Source organism: Molossus molossus, unplaced genomic scaffold, assembly GCF_014108415.1.
Source record: "Molossus molossus isolate mMolMol1 unplaced genomic scaffold, mMolMol1.p scaffold_m16_p_4, whole genome shotgun sequence".
Taxonomy (NCBI): domain Eukaryota; kingdom Metazoa; phylum Chordata; class Mammalia; order Chiroptera; family Molossidae; genus Molossus; species Molossus molossus.
In genome coordinates this window covers 50,894,366-50,913,765 of record NW_023425377.1, presented here as the reverse complement: position 1 = coordinate 50,913,765, position 19,400 = coordinate 50,894,366, and the positions used below count along the sequence as shown (strand labels likewise).

The 19,400-nt window shown below is 50.1% G+C and overlaps 1 protein-coding gene across 2 annotated transcripts; it reads left to right on the top strand.

Annotated features, from left to right (window-relative positions):
• Positions 1–5,309: 5,309 nt before the first annotated feature.
• Positions 5,310–19,267, top strand: SQSTM1 (sequestosome 1). 2 transcript variants are annotated; one of them, XM_036240096.1, is made up of 8 exons: positions 5,310–5,567; positions 7,649–7,744; positions 8,242–8,471; positions 8,563–8,704; positions 9,449–9,514; positions 15,940–16,154; positions 16,417–16,612; positions 18,369–19,267. In XM_036240096.1, the coding sequence occupies exons 1-8, from the start codon at positions 5,363–5,365 to the stop codon at positions 18,524–18,526; spliced, it is 1,308 nt and encodes a 435-aa protein (XP_036095989.1). In that variant the 5' UTR covers positions 5,310–5,362; the 3' UTR covers positions 18,527–19,267. The 2 variants fall into 2 exon arrangements, with proteins under 2 accessions (XP_036095989.1, XP_036095990.1); XM_036240097.1 differs by lacking the exon at positions 7,649–7,744.
• Positions 19,268–19,400: the final 133 nt, after the last annotated feature.

Sequence of the window (19,400 nt, the reverse complement as noted above, 5' to 3'; positions counted from 1 at the left end):
TTCCCATTTCACATCCTTTTAATAAGGTTACAGTGGTGGTCATGCTGCCAACTTTTTGGCCTGGCCTCCAGAAGGCCCAGGCTCTGTTGGCCCTCCAGCCCTCTTTTCTCTCCTCAACTCAGGGCCTGCCAGACAGTAACTCCTGGGCACCATCCTGAGCACCCAGCTTCAGCTACTGTCCCCCACGTCCTCCCTTCACCTGGTCACTTGCACAAAGCCTGGCTGTAGGCACTGTCCCAAGGTCAGGTGGCTGAAAACCAACTACCTGGCATGGGGTTATCCAAGGAAGACCCCTTGCAGTCCTGCCCTGGATTACAAAATAGGGGACACACTCTAGGTCCAATATGTGCAGGACCCCCAAGACCCCATCCTCACCAAACATGCTACCTGAGCTCCCCACATGCCAGGTACAGGAACACAGGCTGAGCAAAAGGGGTGCCCACTGGGCATGAGTATGAAGGGATATGAAGGAACTGAGTCCAGGATGGAAGGCCTAGTGGGAGAAGGGGAGCAGACTGTTCGACTGTTCGCAGAGGCTTTGGAGCAAAAAAAGGCTTATCTCAAAGCCACACAACTTTTCCAGGTTTTCCATGGGCTCAGGGTAGGGGTGGGGGTGGGGGGTGGGAGGGTAGGAGTAGGGGGAGAGAAGAGACAGAGCCCTGAGCCTGACCCGAAGAGGCCGCCTTCTCCATGTGACCCCAAACTCCTACCCAGTAGAAAGCCAAGGCCCCAGAGGCACCCTCTCCCTGCTCTGCCTGGGACCCTTGCTTCCTGCCAAGTGTCATGCTGACCTCTCTGCTGCCCCAGCCAGGTCAAGAACCCCTGCATTCTTCTCCTGCGAGCCTCCTCTTGTTCCTTTGCCTTGAGCTATTATCACCCAGTCTGCCAGACCCAGGCGCCTAGCTCTGTTTGGGGTCACTGCATGGTCTCCTACGGACCCCTGAACCTTCCAAAGTTAGGCCGGTCCCCAGCAGTTTCTGCCCAGGGTAGGTCTCCATCCCAGTCGGAACCCTCGTCAGAGCCCACTTAATGAACCGCTTAGGGGACCTGCAGCCTGACCACTTCCGACCGGTGGAGCCTAATTGTAGAGGTGCACTTTCCCTAGTCGCTGCGGGAAACCAGAGACCCTGCGGGTTTCTCATTTGGGCCAGAACCCCCGCACAGCGCCCGGAGTCCAAGGACGCATTGGGGCAGAAGGGTCTGGCAGATTGATGCCGCTCTGGCGGGGTGTGGACGAAATCCGGTGCAGTACCCGCTTCAGGTGAGCCGCGGGCCCCCTCTGGGGCCCTCCTTCCACTTGGCCTGAGCCCCAGCCGCTTCCTCCCGGGCTGCAAGCTCTTTCCTGGCCAGGAGAGCAGGGCTGGGGTCTCAGAGGAAGAGGTCCCTAGCGCCGCTGGTGACTTTTTCCCACTGCTTCCCATGGCAATCTCATCATAAATATCAGTGGAGCTTTCCTTGGGCATCTCTTCAGGGAAATCCCCAAGCAATGGATATCACCGTCTTTAAGCCCTTCCTGCAAAAGCCTACAGCCTAGCCAAAAGGTGTCGGGCTATGTGTGTGTGTGTTTCTGCCGATCTTGGGTTTTTTGATAGGTATTTACAGACATGGCCCCGCATTAGGCCTCTGTCTGCCTCCCTTTCCCGCCATTGCATGTAGATGAGAGCTGTCACCGCCGCCCAGTGCGCAATGCTGTTGACAACTTACTTCGCAGGTTCCAGCTCAGCGCCCTCAGGAGGGCGCAGGAGTTCCACTCCCGTGTCTAGTGCCAGGAGCCAAACTCGGAATGGTTTCTATCACCCTCCAGCCGCTGTACCGGAGGCCAGAGTGATTTCACGCCTCACAGTTCGGTATTTCCTAACTCTATCCATGTCTCTTCCTGGTTTTATTTCATTTCCCCGGTGACTTGAGCCCATTTTACAACCCCCCCCCCCCCCCAATACACACACACATAGCCCGACACCTTTTGGCTAGGCTGTAGGCTTTTGCAGGAAGGGCTTAAAGACGGTGATATCCATTGCCTGGGGATTTTCCTGAAGAGATGCCCAAGGAAAGCTCCACTGATATTTATGATGAGATTGCCATGGGAAGCAGTGGGGAAAAGTCACCAGGTGGGAATGGTTAGGAACTGAGCAGGGGGTTTGTCCCTCTGGTGTGAGGGAGTGGCATTGGGGTCCCAGCCCAGTGTGACCTGGAGGGCTCCCTACCCACAACCCCGACCCTGTCCCCACATGTACAACAAACTCATTCCTTGGGTCTAGTGCAGGGGTCTGGAGGAGCTTAATTCCCTGTGATCCTCAGGCTCAAGGGTGGCCCAGAGCTGCTCAGCCTGAGTCCTGCAGTGGCCATGTCTCTGCTGGCCCAGCATCCACCTCTAGGCTTCACTCCATACCCCAAAGAAAATACATGGATCTTCAGAAAACCATTATCAAGGGATGGGATTATTTTCTGGAAGGAAGTGGGAACTGAGGAGATGGTTACAATACATCCGACAGCAATAAACCAAATCAGATGACCTCCTGCCACCCCTGTTCCCGGAGTCCCTTGGAAAGTTTCCAATCTGGTCTCTTCCAGGCTCCCCACTCTTTCACCTCCACCATTGGCTGTAGACTCCTTCCTGACATTCCCATCCCCCAAATGCAGCCAAATAACAACCAGCATACCTAGGGGGCATCACCTGGGAGGGGACACTCAAGTCATCCCACTCCAGCCTCAATAAAAGATGAGCAAACTGGCCCTGGCGGGTTTGGCTCAGCGGTTAGAGCCTCGGCCTTCGGTCCAGAGAAACCCGCGTTCAGTTCCTGCTAAGGATGCGTTTCTCGGTTGCAGTTTGTCCCCAGCCCTGGTTGGTCGTGCAGGTGGCAACCACTCGATGTGTCCCTTTCACGTCGATGTTTCTCTCTCTCTCTCTCTCTCTCTCTCTTCCTCTCTCTCCCTCCCACTCTATCTGAACAAAAAATGGAAAAATGTCCTCGGGTGAGGATTAAAAAAAAAAAGATGAGCAAACTGAAGCTGGTCATTTGCCCAAAGATGGCAGGGTGGTGGATAGTTGGTCTGATTCAGGCATCAAGTTTCACCCCCTTCTTTCCCTTGTGCTTGCCATGCCCTGGAGGTGAGGAGGGGGCCACTGGGCACAGGGAAGATTGGGGGAACTCCCTGAAACCCAGGGAGGGGAAGGACAGAAGATGTCAGAAGGGGAACTCAGTTTGTGAGGACAGAGTCTAGTTGAGTCTGGCTTCCCCACTGCCAGTTCCCTGCTACCCTGGCCTCTGCTGGATTTTTTGGCTCCCAGGGTTCCCTCAGAAGCCCACGCAGCTGCCCCTCTCCCCCCACCTGGCTGCCTGGTTAAGATGTCATCAAGATTGGTGGCATTCAGGCTGGGGATTCCCCTGTTATGACTCCAGGTCATGGGATGCTGACTCACTGCTGGCCTGACCACCTGACCACGCATAGGCGGGTCTTAGAGGGCCCTGCCAGGGGCTTCCCCTGCCACAGCATGGTTTAGCTCTCCTGTCCTTGGGGAAGGGCTTGCCCTCTGCAGATGGCCATGCTGGGAAGGTCACAGCTGGGGCTCCCCAGAGGCTCCGGTCTCCTGGTCTGCTTTCCAGGGGCTCTTTCCTGCCATCCAGTTTCTCCCTTTGTTCTCCATCCCTTCCCTCAAACCCGATAGTCCCAGACGTTGTCAAAGTCAAGTGGTCCTGCAGGCAGCCCCCGATTTTTGTCATATCTTTGGATAGAGGCTGTGCCTTTGGCCCTTCCTGAAACCCAGGTTCCCCAGACCACAGGGCTCTCCTTATGTACCCTCCAGCCACTCAGCCAGGGACACTGGAGCACTGGGAGAGGGAAGCCGAGCTCTCTGCCCAGTCTGCAGGGGCTGCAGGGCTCCCAGGCTGCTGAGTCATGCCCTCCAGCACCTGTGGGCCTTTGCACAGTACTGCCCCTCCTTTGTCCCCGACCCTGTCTGCATGGGGGTGGGCAGGGGGCACTTTCCCAGGCTCACAGTAGGGATGCAGGGAGGGCCTAAGAGGGGACTGTCCTTTCTACAGGGCTGCTTCGTGCAGGGATGCACAGCCTTGCCCTCTCTGAAAACCTCTGAAAAGGACTGGCCACACTGTGGAAAGGCCCCTGCTGTATTCCCACAGGCAAATCACCTTCAAACCTGACTAATCAAATCCACCCGTGTGAACAGGTCACTTTTTTTTTCTTTATTGATTTTAGAAAGAGAGGAAGGGAGAGGGAGAGAGAAAAACATGGATGAGAGAGAACATCAATTGGCTGCCTCCTGCATGCTCCCCACTGGGGACTGGGCCCATAACCTGAGCATGTGCCCTGACCAGGAATTGAATCAGCAACCTCTTGTTGCATGGGTCAATGCTCAACCACTGAGCCACACTGGCCAGGTGTGAACAGGTCACTTTTGTCACATAAAGCATGTTTCTTGGTTCCTAGATGTAGGGCTGTTGGTTTGACCCCAGGGCTGCCCACGAAGCCAACAGGCCTGAGACCCCACAGGTCCTTGGGCATTCCCTGCTGAACTGAGACCTCATGCTGACAGGGTATTCAGGCTTCCATGGGGAGTGTCTTGCACTGCAGTGTGTACTTGGTGACTACTGAGGCTCCAGGAAGCCTTAATTCACACTCCAGCTGAGTGAGGGTTGGGGTTTCTGTGCTTTTTCAGCACCTCTAAGCCCAACCTCCTATTAAACTGGGAGCTTCTCTGGTGCTTGATCCTAAGGTGGACATGTGCCCCTCAACCCAGTAAGAGGCGGTCATGGAGTATGCTGAGGGCGGTGGAGTGGGTTGCCACCTGGGAAACTAATTGCTTCCAAAGAATGGGGGGCGGTCAAGAGTGGCAGGGTAGGAACAGACCCTCAGGAGCCAGTTTGTTCTGGTCGGTGGTGCCCTCGGGGAGCTTCCTGGCTTCGGACCTCTGTTGCTCCTCTCCCTCCTGCATGGGGCATCCCCGGCGGCCTGGTTCTCCTCTGGCCAGGTCTGGGAGAGATTTGAGGAGGGAACCCTGCTGGTTCTATCCCCCAGGTGCACAGGCCCGAGTTCAGATCTAGCTGTTGGAGTGCCGGGCCGGTCTCCTGGGATTACCAGTACACTGGGGGCAGTGAGGAGAAGGGTCAGCGATGAGAGGGCGGAGAAGACCGCGAGGAAATGGTTGGGGAGGCGGCGAAGAGGTAACAACACGCGCAGGGCCCCGGCAGGGGGGCTTGAGAGCTACGGCTCCGGTGGGGGGCGGGGCCGCACACGCGAGGCCCCGCCCCCAAGAGGCGGGGCACGGCTTCCGGCCTCGGTTACAAAAGCCGCTCGCCCACTGCAGCCGCAACCCCGCCAGGCTCTGACTCCGCTACCCATCGTGATGGCGTCGCTCATTGTGAAGGCGTACCTTCTGGGAAAGGAGGACGCGGCCCGCGAGATCCGCCGCTTCAGCTTCTGCTTCAGCCCTGAACCCGAGGCGGAGGCTGAGGCCACAGAGGGCCTCGGTCCCTGCGAGCGGCTGCTGAGCCGGGTGGCCGCCCTGTTCCCTGCGCTGCGGCCGGGTGGCTTCCAGGCGCACTACCGCGGTGAGGGGGTCGAGCGCTTTTGGGAGCGGCGCAGGGTCCTGACGCAGGCCTGCCTGCGGGGCGGGTGGCTGCCCCTTCCCTCTAGACCGGCTTGGTGGAGCCTGCGGTGGAGCCCGGCCGCTCACTGGGTGGTCGGAGGCCCGCGTGGGTACCCAGTGCAACTTCGGGTGCTAGCCTAGTGACCAAGAGTGGTGACCAAGGCCGGCTCTTGTGGGACCAGGCACTGCAAAGGTGCAAAGGCTTTCCTGGCGGATCTCAGGCCTGGGGCGTAAGAGGCAACCTCCCCCCCCCCCCCCCCCCAGCTATGACGTTGCAGATCTTAGCGAGGGTGCTCTTGGGTGTCTTCGCCGGCTGGCAGCGGCCACTCAGGTTACACTAACATGACATCTTGCTGCTGTCGAGTCTGGGCCTGCTGGTACCGGGTGGGGTTTCAGATCATGCCCCAGAAGAGCCCTGGCCGGCTGGAAAGAGGAATGATGCGGGTAAACAAGTTTGGGGGAGCTATTCGGCCTGGCGTTCAGCCCATGGTGGCTGGGGGAGGAGAGGTCAGGGACAGACCACAGAACGTCTAAAACCAGGCTGAGACCAGATGTTATCCCACTGGTAGTGGGCAGAGGAGCAAAATAAAAACCTTAAGAAGTGCCGTTGTGGAACAGGAGTCCAGGAACTATCCCAGTGTCTTAATTGGTGGCTGCTAGGGTGGGGCGGGGAGGGGTGGCTGGGAGGGAGGCAGGCAGCCAAGACAGGCCCCTGGGCGGGGCAGTGCTGGGACCTTGCTGAGAAGGGCTGCCTGTGTACCGGGCCTGCTTCTGGTTGGTTTTATTTTTGTAACAACTTGATTGAGCTATAATTCACGTGCCATACAATTTACTCATTTAATTTTCACTCATACAATTTTTAGCCTGGCCGGTGTGGCTCGATAGATTGAGCGTGGTCCCATCTCTGAGAGGTCTTGGTTGGATTCTAGGTGTGGGCACCTGCCAGGGTTTTGGGGGTCTTGCAGGAGGCAGCTGATCTATGTTTATCTCTCACATCGGTATTTCTCACATGATGTTTCTCTCTCTCTCTCTCTCCCTTCCTCTCTCTCTAAAAAATCAATAAAAACATATTTTAAAAAATAATAAAGTGTACACTTTTTAACATATTCAACCTTTCACCACTCTACCCTTTAGCCATCCTCCCAATCCCCCCATCCTCCCATATGTCTCCCCCCCCCCCCTCCTAAGCAACCACTAATCTACTCTTTTTCTCAATGGGTTTTCTTATTCTGGACATGTCATATAAATATAGATATATGTGTAGTCTTTACAACTGGCTTCTTATACTTAGCATGTTTCACTGGTACACCAGTGTTAGTAGTGCTTCATTCTTTTTTTTTTTTTTTTTTGTGGCTAAATAATATTCAGTTATATGGACATGCACTTATCTGTCATTAGTTGATGGATGTTTGGGTTGTTTTCGCCTTTTGACATTGCCCCTATTCTTATGGTACATTTTGTGTCTGGTGGGCCACAAAACTGACCCAGCCTGCAGATGTATGGTGTGGTTTGACGTACATGGTGGTGCTTTAAAACCATTTAAGCCAACATCTAAAAAGGAGACTACTTAGAAATCCGTAGTTTTAGCTTCACTGGGGGAGGAAGCAAGCAAGCATCATGTATTCATCTAACTTTCTCTCCTAAACCACAAAAGGCCCATGGCCTTTGGAGGGGCTTGGTCACAGTTGGGGATCTCCCACAGTTGAAGATGGGTCTGGGCCTGGTCAGATATGAACTGAGGCAGTACCTTTGTGAAGGGGCAGCAGGCCCAGAGGCACAACAGCAGGTAACCAGCTACTACTGCTGCTGCCCCTGCATACAGATGTTTTGCCTCCTCCATGCACCCAGGGCTCAGGTTGAAGTATGTACCTTCCAGGCAGTGACAGAGTGAATGAGCAATCTGGCCTCAGTCCTGCTTCCCCCTCGCTCAGACAGGTGGGCTTTAGTTATAGCCCAAAAGTGCTTCTGTAGCACTGACCTTGGCCCTTTTCAGCAGTTGTGTGAAGCCCTGGATGCTCATATGCTGTCTTTTAAACAATCTAGATGAGGACGGGGACTTGGTTGCCTTTTCCAGTGATGAGGAACTGACGATGGCAATGTCATATGTGAAGGATGACATCTTTCGTATTTACATTAAAGGTAAGGGGCTGCTCTGGGATGTTGCCAGCAGCCAGGTGCTACCTACCAAGTAAAACCAGACAGCTTGAGGTTATAGAGAAATCCCTCAAGCAAAGAGGGGAAAAATGAGTCAGTGTCCACACAGTGGGTAGGGGCAGAAGGTCTCTGGGTTTACTGTTGATTATGCCCAGACCAAGTGCCATGGGCTGGGGCAACTTTGGGGGTGCTGTGGGGTTTATTTTAGTGAAGGGCAGGACCAAAGCTATGCAGACACAGCTCCCTGCTGCTTCTCTCCCACCCGGGCCACATGTGCCCAGGTAATACGCAGGTACTGGAAACTTTCCAGAAGGTTCTGGGGTCACTTTGTTGCTGTCACATGAGCAACTGAATTCCACATGGACTCAGTGTCTGGAGAGCGGGACCAGGGTCCTGCTAACCGACAGTGGTGACAGCCCTGCAGTAGTGACAAGGAAAATACTTTGTGGGACCCCACCTCATGGTTCTCTGCCTCCCTGCAGAGAGGAAGGAGTGCCGGCGGGACCATCGCCCCCCATGTGCTCAGGAGGCACCCCGCAACATGGTGCACCCCAATGTGATCTGTGATGGTTGCAATGGTCCGGTGGTGGGGACACGGTACAAGTGCAGCGTCTGCCCTGATTACGACCTGTGTGCGGGCTGCGAAGGGAAAGGCATGCACAGGGAGCACAGCAAGCTCGCCTTCCCCAGCCCCTTCGGGCATCTCTCTGAGGTGAGCAGGGCCTCCCCGCTGGCATTGTGGGCTCAGGGTGGCAGAAGCCCCCTGACCTAGTACCACTTGCCCTTCTGATTTCTTTCCCCAGGGATTCTTTCACAGCCGCTGGCTCCGGAAGCTGAAACATGGGCATTTTGGATGGCCTGGCTGGGAGATGGGCCTACCTGGGAACTGGAGCCCACGTCCTCCTCGGGCAGGGGATGCCCACTCCAGCCCCACAGCAGAATCCGGTGAGCCTTGGTCTGCTGGTTTCTGCAGGGTGAGATGGAAGGTTTACAAAGCTTGGAGGGCTTTACCCATGACTCACATTCCTGCTGTGGCTGGGTTGGGCACTTTACAGCCACTGAGGTTATTTAATCCTTACCAAACCCTGCAGAGGGCGGAGCACTATCTTTATTTTACAAATAGAAAAACAGGTGCCTAAGTGCCCAAGGCTACTAATTCACCTGCACTAAACCTAGACCTACACAGCACCATTTAGCACCTTCATATCTGTGAGGTGCTCCGTTCTCTTGTGTTAGCTGTCAGGAAAGTCAGAGCCAAATTAGGTCAAGTCTTTACAAACACAGTCACAAAGTTAAAAATACACATAGCTTGCATTCTAGATTTTAGGATTCTGATTTTATTATTCTTCCTGCGTCCTTTGATTTACCTTGTTCTTTGGGACAAAGGTAGGGATATTTGATTTGGAGAAAATAACATATCTTAGATATGATTGATATTTGATACTGTGTGTATTGAACCCCTCTCGGGGTTCGGATCACTAGGATCACAGATGAAGGGGGGTGAAGGTGCCCAGGGGGTGGCCTGGAATGGGAGGGAGTAGGGAAAGGGCTGGGATACAGGCTGCCAGAATGGAGGGCACATGGGATGAAGGTGATAGCACTGTAATAGGCACCAAGGTCATTGAGAAATGTATTTTGAATTAAACATTGTTTTTATTTTTTTAAAAATCAAAAATTTTGGTCCATCAGAGGATCCCAGTGTGAATTTCCTCAAGAACGTTGGGGAGAGTGTGGCAGCCGCCCTCAGCCCCCTGGGTAAGTATCCTCTGATACCAGCAGGGCCTTTTGGTAATTCGGTGTGTGAATGGCTGTTGCGGCTTTTACCTGAGATAACTGCAGAGGAATGGGAACACTTTTGAGACTAGTAAGGATTGGTTGCCTCAAGTCAACCTTTGCCAAGTGCTGTATCACAGGCCACTCAAGGTTGAATTCCCTGACAGATTTCTTTTGTTTTTTTATCCTCACTCAAGGACATTTTTGCATTTATCTTCAGACAGAGACGGAGGGAAAGAGAGAGGAAGAGAGAGAGAGGAACATCAATGTGAGATAGACACATCGAGTGACTGCCACTCAAACGATCCCAACCGGGACTCGGGACAAACTGAAACCGAGGTACATGCCCTTAGTGGGAACCGTGCCCAGGACTCTGGCCCGCGGGCTGACGCTCTAACGGCTGAGCCAAATTGGCCAGGGCCCCTGATAAATTTTTGTGCTTTCCACATGAGTGCAGGAGAATCAGCCAGGGTTTGATTGGAATAATCCCAGTAAAGAGGGTGACCAGGTTCAGTTGAAGGGCTGAAGGGCTGGCCTGTCCACTTCTGCCTGTCTGTCCTTTGGGGGAAGAACAGTCTACATTTTCCTCTCATGTGAACCTTGGAGTTTCCTCAGGACTTGAGTAGTTAGTTGAGATGCCTTTTCTCTTTTCTTCCTCTGTTTTGCAATCCCCAACCTTCCCTGGTGCTTTCTGAATGCAGAGCTTGTGCCAGTGCTGGGGAGCAGGGAGTAATAGAAGAAAAGGTTCTGTGTGACTCCAGGTTCTAGTGCCTCAGGTTCAGAGTAGGTTTCTGGATAAGTGAAATGCAGCATGTACCCCCTAGTGGTGTGACAAGTGTGACCTCTGAGGCTTTTGAAAGCACCCACTGCATCCGCTAGTCTGAATGTGGGTATTGCAGGGCTTTACCTTGTAGCAGTGAGAATCAGTTAAAGAAGGTGACTTCTGGGTCAAGATTACCACAGATCCATGAGCTCAGACTAGAAGAGAGCTCATCTTTGTGACTGAAGAGGCAGGAAGTGTCTTCCCAGTCTGTCCAAAAGTTGTATACAGTGTCTGAAAGAATGATAAGAGGGTGCCCACACCCCACCCACCATCCACCCTGTGGCATACAGGAAATGACTGCCATCATCTTCAACCTGAGACATTTCTTTTTTTAAAAAATAAGTTTTTATTTATTTATTTTTTTTTTAGAGAGAAAGGGAGAGATTGAAACATCGATGTGAGAGAGATGTGCCTCCTACACACCGCCTAATGGGGATCGAGCCCACAACCCAGGCATGTACACTGACCAGGAATCAAACCAGGACCTATCAGTCCATGGGACGATGCTCAATCCTTTGAGCCACATCAGCCGGGACCAACCTGAGACATTTCTGCTCATGCTCATTCTACCCCCAGATATAGCTTTGAAGCAGCAGTGACATCTTGGCATTGCTGCTTCATGAAACAGCTCAGACCACACATGGTTTCTGTATTAGAGTTAAAGGCTTTTGAGAGAATAAGAAAAAACAGTTGATATTCTTAATGCTCCCAAGGAAGATAAAATAGCAGAGCAGTGATTAGATTATAATTGGGAGATGAGCTGTGCTAAGGTCTGTCTGCCACTCATTTGAGACAGAGTGAAGGTGAGTGAGTGGAATTTTTAGAGATGGTCATCCATCGAATGGGCTGTGATTAAGGGCCATGGGAACTGTTCTTTGGAAGATAGTAAACGGACAACTGTTCTCAAGCTGGTTGAGCAACAAAGGCCGTTTTATTTTGGAAACTTTATTATTATTATTATTACTTATTTATTTTATTAATCCTCACCTGAGGACCCCAACCAGGGCCGGGGATCAAACCTGCAACCCAGGTATGTGCCGTTGTCCAGGAATGGAACCCATGACCCTTCAGTCCTTGGACCGATGCTCAAACCACTGACTCAGACTGGCCAGGGCTGGAAACTTTATTAAAATTACTTATTCTTTGGAACAGTCCTTGTCCCTGAAAGAACAGACAAGACAACCTGGGAAACCAAAATCAAGTCTAGGTCCAGGTTACACAGTGCTAATCCCTGGTCTACCTTCCAGAATCTGGTATGTGGGTCTTGGAAGCTGTGTATTTTGAAGGCTTCCCAGGTGACTCTGGATCACACTTGTGTCCATTTGACACCTTTTGAGCTTGTGGTGTGTTTCAGAACTTGACCTGGATTCCCCACTCAGGACATGTGGGAATAATTTTGGAAGTACTCAGAAGTCTCTTGGAATAAGGATAAAGGCCTTTTCAGGTCTTTCAAAGTGGGTGGGGTTGCTTTCTGTCAACTAGGGAGGAGCCTATAAAAGGAGGAAAAGTTTCAGTAAAATATGCCTTTGAGTAGTTTCGTTGACAGCCATTAGAGGAAACAAGGGACTGATTAAATTCTGCTGTTGGAATTATGGGTGTTTTCTATGAGGAACTAACAGCTAAGATGACTCACACTGCCAGCTGCCTAGAAGGGACTATTCCCAGAGCAGGGTCTACAGGAGATTGAACCAACACCAAGTCTTAGAGGGTAGTCTGTGTGCAGTGAGTCAGTGACTTTAAAAACCCAAAGCCATTTACAAAATAATGTTTTTAGTGAGTTTTTAGAGAGAGAGATAGAAACATCAATGTGAGCCTCCCTCATGCCTCCCATTGGGAATTGAGCCTGGAACCTAGGCATGTGCCCCGACCAGGAATTGAACCGGGGCCTCTCAATCCATGGGATGGCACTCAATCCACTGAGCCACACCGGCCAGGTGCAAGACCACTTTTTGATAGTTGCTGTTTGAACCAGCCAAGTGGGTCCACCAAGGCCCAGGAATGTTCCTCGCTTGAAGTCACATCTAGGACATAGCACAGCAAGGCCTTCCTCTTCATGAGGTGTTCCATAAAACCCACACACACACAGAGGTTTTGGAGGCAGTAGGGCACAGACTATGGTAAGCCCTGAAGCCTTGGGTTAATCATCAAATTGGAGAAACCCTAGTTCTACAATCTCTCTGGTCCATTTATAGAAGAGTCACGTCATTTATCCACTCAGCAAAGTGAGAATGTACATGGTTTCATTGTACTGTTCTTCCAATGTTTCTGTTTGTTTGCACCTTTCATAATAAAGTTGGGGGGAAAATGTAAGGAGAAAAACAATTTAAATATTGCAGATGAGGTTACTGATAATTAAGCCTGCTTTTATTTCTGCTTGCTCCTCAAACTTTGCTAAAATAACACTAAAGGGATTAAAAAGTTTAAAGGACCCTGGCCAGTGTTGCTCAGTGATTAGAGCATTGGCCCGAGCATTGAAGGGCCTTGGGTTTGATTCTTTGTCAAGGGCATGTACCTGGGTTGCAGGTTAGATCCCTGGCCCCAGTTGGGGCTCATTTGGGAGGCAACCAATTGATGTGTCTCTCTCACATCAATGTCCCCCCCCCCAATCGCCCTTCCACTCTCTCTAAAAATCAGTGGAAAAGAATATTCTTGAGTGAGGATTAACAAAAAAAGTTTAAAACAATATGGACAAAGAAAAAGGGAGAAAAGTAATAGAAGGCAAGATAAGATGATGCCATCCAACTTTGGAAATGAGAAATGGATGGAGGGTGGCAACCAACAGAGTTGGTTATTCACATGGAAGTTTCTGGTGAAAAGCAAGGCCAGCTGCCCAGCCAAGGAGGCAAGGGAACCAGGGGATGGGTTGAAGACCCCAGTGAAGGATCACATAGAGACTTCACAGCCAAAATATGGCCCTTGCCAACCCTCGCAGGAGACCTGGAGCACTTGATCCAGAGACACTTCAGCTGTAGAGACAGCAAGGACACAGGGCAGGATGAGGCACCACCCTGAAATTGGGCATCATGAATGAACAGTGGGACCAACAGGAGCTAGGGAGTCTTTGCTCTGGAGAGGCTGAATGTGCCAGAGTAGAGTCCAACAGCTGTGCCATCTCAGATCCTGATGCCTGGCTGAATATCCCGTCACCTGCAGATGTAAACTCATGGCACCACAGAGAGTGCTTCCTATTGGCCTTTTCTTAGTGCCTCCCTAGGATCGGACAACCACAGTTTACCAACCATTTGGGAAAACCTCCAAACATGGGAAAGAAGGAACTTGGGAAAGGATATGTAACAGGGAAGAGAATGTTAACATCCTCAGTGAGAGACAAAAATGTATTTGTATCTATGAAAAAAGAACAGAATATCATAAAAATGACAAAAGGGAACAGGATGAAAATGTTCTTGGAAATTAAAAAAAAAAGAAAAGAAAACTTCAAAAACAGGTTTAGATTTTAAGGTCATCTCAAGGAAACATTCCAAAGCAAAAGAAGTAGAGGCAGGAGAGAAAAGATGAGAAAACTCAAAGATTAATCCTGGTTGACCCCATAGGATGAATAGGAATTCCAGAAAGAGAAAACTGAAGGGACATTAATCTCTAGATTGAAAGCGACCCCTGATGCCTTGTACAATGACTATAAAAGTACCCTATACCAAAGCTTATCACTGTCAAGTGTCTGAACCCTTGGGATAGAGGTTCCTGAACCTCCCCACGGTACTGTAAAGGCTTGGCAATTCAAAGAGCACAACATTGGAAGCTAGAAGACAGTGGCACAAGCAAAGACTTAAGAAGTCTAAGATAAATGGTTTTCAACCTAGAATTTGATACCCAGCTAAAATAGTAATGTGGGGGCAGAACAAAGCTGTCTGGTATGCAAGGGGTTGATCATCTTACCTGAGCTTTGAAAACTCACTGGGGCCAAAATGAAGAAATAAACCCAGAATGAAGAAAGAGGTGTTTGCAAACAGGACCCAACACAGGAGGGAGATAGAGGGAGTTGCCAGGAGGAAAGGAAAGGTGGGCACAGTGCAAGGGCTATGCCTCTGGCCCAGAGAGCCACCAGGCCAGATCGAAGCCCAAGGCTGGTAACTCAGGGAGATGGCCTCCAGGGTAAAACCAGAGCTGACGGGGATCCTATACACTGAACCCATGTAGAAAACTCTAGAGAACTTGTTTGAGGAAATGGGGAAAGCTAGCAAGTAGAAAAGGGGGTGGGGGGCATCATAAATGCTACAAAAACAAAAACTTCTACAAAGAAGTAAGTCCACTACTTGATCTAGCAAAGAACAATATATAGTGGCAGTAATATAAACAAAATGTTTTTTTCATCCAAAATTGAGTTTTTGAAAGAATAGGGGAAGGGGAGGTAAGTGTTGATCTACAGTAAGAAATGAACAGTAAACTTGAGCAATCAAAACAGAAGCAGCAGCATGGTTTGGAAGTTATCTCTGGAGAGGCTGGGCTATATGGGGGGGGGGGGGGGTGCAAGGATCCTCTACAGCCTTTTGGAACTTTGTGGCTCTAAGTCCTTTCAAAAATTAAAATTAATTTAAAACAGCACTAGAGCGGGAAGGAGGGGTCAATGGGAGATAAAGGGGGACATTTGTGTTACGTTCAACAATAAAAAAAAAAAAGGAAAGCAACTCCCCCCCCCCCAAAAACCCCCCAGCACTAGTGATTATACCCTCCCCTTCAGTGAGCATATGCCCCAGAGTGGGAGGGACTGGAGGTGGACACACCTGCCTGTGCACCTAGCCTCATGGGCCTCATACAAACCTGCAGAGCTACTTGCCTAAGCAGAATTCTAGTGTTTAATACATGTGGTCTTCACCTCACTTGACCCCTATACAAGCATGATGCTTCCTGTGGTCCTCAGCACCAGGATGGAGCATTCTGGCCACATGTGGTATTTGGCTCTCACTGGTTTCTAGGTCCTGGCCCTGTTAGCTGTACAGATCTGTCCTGCATGGTTAGGGAAAAACAAGGTCTCTTTCTGGACTTACTGGCTCTGAAACTGACCTGGGACATAACTGAGATTAATGTTTTATTAAGTTGAAGGAACAGAAAGTTGCAAGAAGAGTTTTTCTAGAAGCCAAGAAGATTTGGTGCTAGGATTTTGGGAGCAGTTCAGCCCTTGGGATCCTGAAGGTCAAAGATGACTGACCATCCATTTTCCCCTTTTCAAAAAAATTTAAAATATGTTTTCTATTGATTTTTTTTTTTTAGAGAGAGAAACATCAATGAGAGAGATACATCAATCGGCTGCCTCCAGCACTCACTCCCTCCACTGGGGATGGATCCCACAACCCGGGCACATGCCCTGACTGGGAATTGAAACTGGACCTCTCAGTCCATGGGAGAGATGGTCAGTCCATTGAGCCACCCTGGCTGGGCCTATTTACCTTCTTGCTGGTAGCTGCCATCCTGACTGAGTCCTGTACTGGTAGTGTGACTCAAGGTCTGTAGTGAATGCCAGCATCCCGACTGTCCCACACTCATGGGGCTGAATGTGAAAGTGCTTTGTAAGCTGGCAAGTTCACCCTCTGAAGGACTTACAGGCTTTTGTTTCTGCCTTCGCTTCTAGGCATTGAGGTCGATATTGATGTGGAACATGGAGGGAAAAGAAACCGCCTGACCCCCGTCTCTCCAGACAGCTCCAGCACAGAGAAGAAGTGCAACTCTCAGCCAAGAAGCGGTTCTTCTGACCTCAGCAAACCAGACAGTGTCATGGAAGGAGCAGCACAGTCTCTTATGGAAAAAATGAACAAGATAACTCTGCAGTCGGGTGCACAGCCTGAGGCAAGCACCCTCCTGCTTCTCCTAGCATACCAGCCACGGCTCCTCCCCAGCACTTACACAGCCAGAACCCAGTTCTGGCACAGATTTATGTCTGTGGCATATAAGTCATTCTGTGACCCCCTCCACTAGCACTTTGTAAAGAAAAATATTCCTCTAGCTTCTTGCCAGTCTGTCTTTCATATGTGGACTCTTCTAGGAATTGAGGCTATAGTCTGCTGGGCCTGTTGCACATGGCCTATTGCTCATGGAGGTTTTGTTCCAGGAACAGATGGAGTCTGATAATTGCTCGGGAGGAGACGATGACTGGACTCATTTGTCTTCAAAAGAAGTGGACCCATCTACAGGTGAACTCCAGTCTCTACAGATGCCCGAATCTGAAGGGCCAAGCTCTCTGGACCCTTCCCAGGAGGGACCTACAGGGCTGAAGGAAGCTGCAGTGTACCCACATCTACCACCAGGCAAGTGATTTTAAGCAGTTTTATATTTCTACCTTTTTCATTCAGAGCATCCTGTCATCTGTCTTGAGCAACACAAAAAGTCCTATTCTCTACCGTGGGGCTTATGTATTGACACGAGAGAAAATTAGGAGTTGATTTTGTCCTCTTGTGTCTATACTGAGCCCTTGTAAGTGTAACTAATTATAGTAACTTCTAAAACTTAACATCTAGACCCGCATTTATGAAGGCAGAAATGATGTAGTGGTGGCACTGGCTTTGGCACTGCCATGTACCACTAAAAGTGGACTCCGAGTTTGCCTTCACTGTTTCCTTATGGAGAGTGCCAGCCTAACAGGGCCCCAGCCAAGGTTCCTGTAGGAGCCAGGCAGGAAGCTGCCATGTGAAGTAGGTGGTATGAAAGGCAGCAGGACCAGGTGAGGACTGTGGTAGCCAGAGAGCATACACTGAATAAAAGAGGCAGCTGATACTCTGCTCCCGTTCATTACTGTCACATGGCAATGTTGTTGAAGATAGTATTCAAGAGAAAACTCCTCTGTGGGCCAAGTGTGGCCCTTGGGCCCCCAGTGTCTATCTTCTCTGTCTTAGAGCAGGGGAGACAAACTATAGCCTATGGGCCAAGAAAGATCTTCTCAAAAAAAAATTTTAATACTTACCTGAGGATATTTTTTTTATTTTTACTGATTTTTTTTAGAAGGGGCACTGTAGGGGAGACAAAGAGAGAAATATCGATGAGAGAGAGACACATCAATCAGTTGCATCCAGTATGTGCCCTGACTGGGATCAAACCTGCAACCTAGGTATGTGCCCTGACTAGGAGTCAAACCCACAACCTTTTTAGTGTATGGGATAATGCTCCAACCAACTGAGCCACCTGGCCAGGATGTCATTTTTATAGTGGTTGTCTAAAAAGTTAAGACCTGTGGCCCTGGCCAGTGTGGCTCAGTTGGTTGGGTGTTGTCCCGTGTCGCCGGTTCAATTCTGGTTGGGGCATATGCCCAGGTTGCAGGCTCTATCCCTGGTAGGAGGTGTGCAGGAGGCAACCAATCAGTGTTTTGCTCTCACATCAATGTTTCTCTCTCTTCCTCTCCCTTCCTCTCTAAAACTCAATATAAAATAAATATATACATAAATGAGGAGGCCCCACTTTCAGTCTATTTCCCTCCTTCATTAGAAAGCTAAGACCTGCCCGGCCGGTATGGCTCAGTGGATTGAGTGTTGTCCCATGGACTGAGAGGTCCTGGTTCAATATTCTGTTGGGGCACATGCCTGGGTTGTGGGCTCAATCAGCGTGCAGGAGGCAGCTGATCAATGTTTCTCACTCACACTGATGTTTTTATCTCTCTCTCCCGCGCTCTCTCTCTCTGTAAAAAAATCAATAAAAACATATTTAAAGAAAAAGTTAAGACCTGTGAAAATTAGATGAAATTCAGATTTCAGTGTTCATAAATACAAGTTTTATTGGAACATAGCATGCTCATTTGTTTATATATTGTCTGGCTGCTTTTATGATGTAACAGCAGAATGGAATGGTTGTGACAGACCAAAAGCAGCTTAAAAATCTTTGTTTTCTGGCCTTTTACAAAAAAAGCTTGCCAATCCCTGCCTTGGAGTATCCCTGTGAGGGTTAGAGACCCTGGGGGAGGGCCTGGCCCTGGAGGCACTGGGTACTTGCTGGCTGGGCAGGATGCTGCTGCCTGCGGGTCAAACTTGGGGCCCAGTGACTACCCCTCATTGCTTTCATTACTCTCTCTGGCAGAAGCTGACCCCCGGCTCATTGAGTCCCTCTCCCAGATGCTGTCCATGGGGTTCTCTGATGAAGGCGGCTGGCTCACCAGGCTCCTACAGACCAAGAATTACGACATTGGGGCTGCCCTGGACACCATCCAGTATTCAAAGCACCCACTGCCCTTGTGACAGTTTTTGCTCTCTGATTATCTGTCCCCTCACTTATCTCATAGTTGTGTTGAGCTAGTGTAGAATTCCAGCGCCTCTGTAAGGGCTAGTTTCTCTGCATTCTTCTTTCAGAATCGGGGAGGGGGGTGGGATGCATAAAGCTACTTAGAGCAGTAGGACAAGTGACACGAGGAAGGAGTTCCAAATGTGATGATGTCTGAAGAGTGTTTACCGGCTTCCTTTAGGTGTCCAGCTTCTTGTAGCCCAGGTGGGCTGGTAGGCATCTTGGGGCAGAGCGAGGCTCCTCATTGGGGAGGATGCTGAGGCCATCCACCTTATTTAACTGCTCTCTGCCCACCAGGATTACACCAGCAGTTCAGAATACATCTTGCCTAATGGCTGTCTGCTTTTTCTTTTTTAAAATGACTAATAGAACACTGAAATGTAGTTGATTTTCTGCTAGAAACCTTATATACTCCAAATTTAGCTGGAATATTGCCAACATCTTGTCAGGAAGGAGGAAGCTGTCCTGGAGCAAGTACTGGAGGACAGGACAGCCCAGGACGGGGCTTCATATCTGGGAATAGGAAGGGTGACAGGGGAACTGATGGTGGTTACTGAGCCATTATGGTTCTCTCATTTCCAAATGTGTCACCTATTTTTAAAGTAAGAAGATCCCTTTGTAGCCATTCTGTTAGCATATCTGTAAACCATCTGTAACTAAATGGTATAAGCACCTTAATCAAAGATGTTGCAATGAGAGATGATCTGTTTGAAAGTCATGTTTATTGTCAGTTCTTAGTAGTTTCCATAAATTCTCCTCAGTTCTACTAATTAAAAACACCTTGGGCATCTTGTTTGCAGTGACAGGTTTGGTGGAGAAGGGCTCATGTAA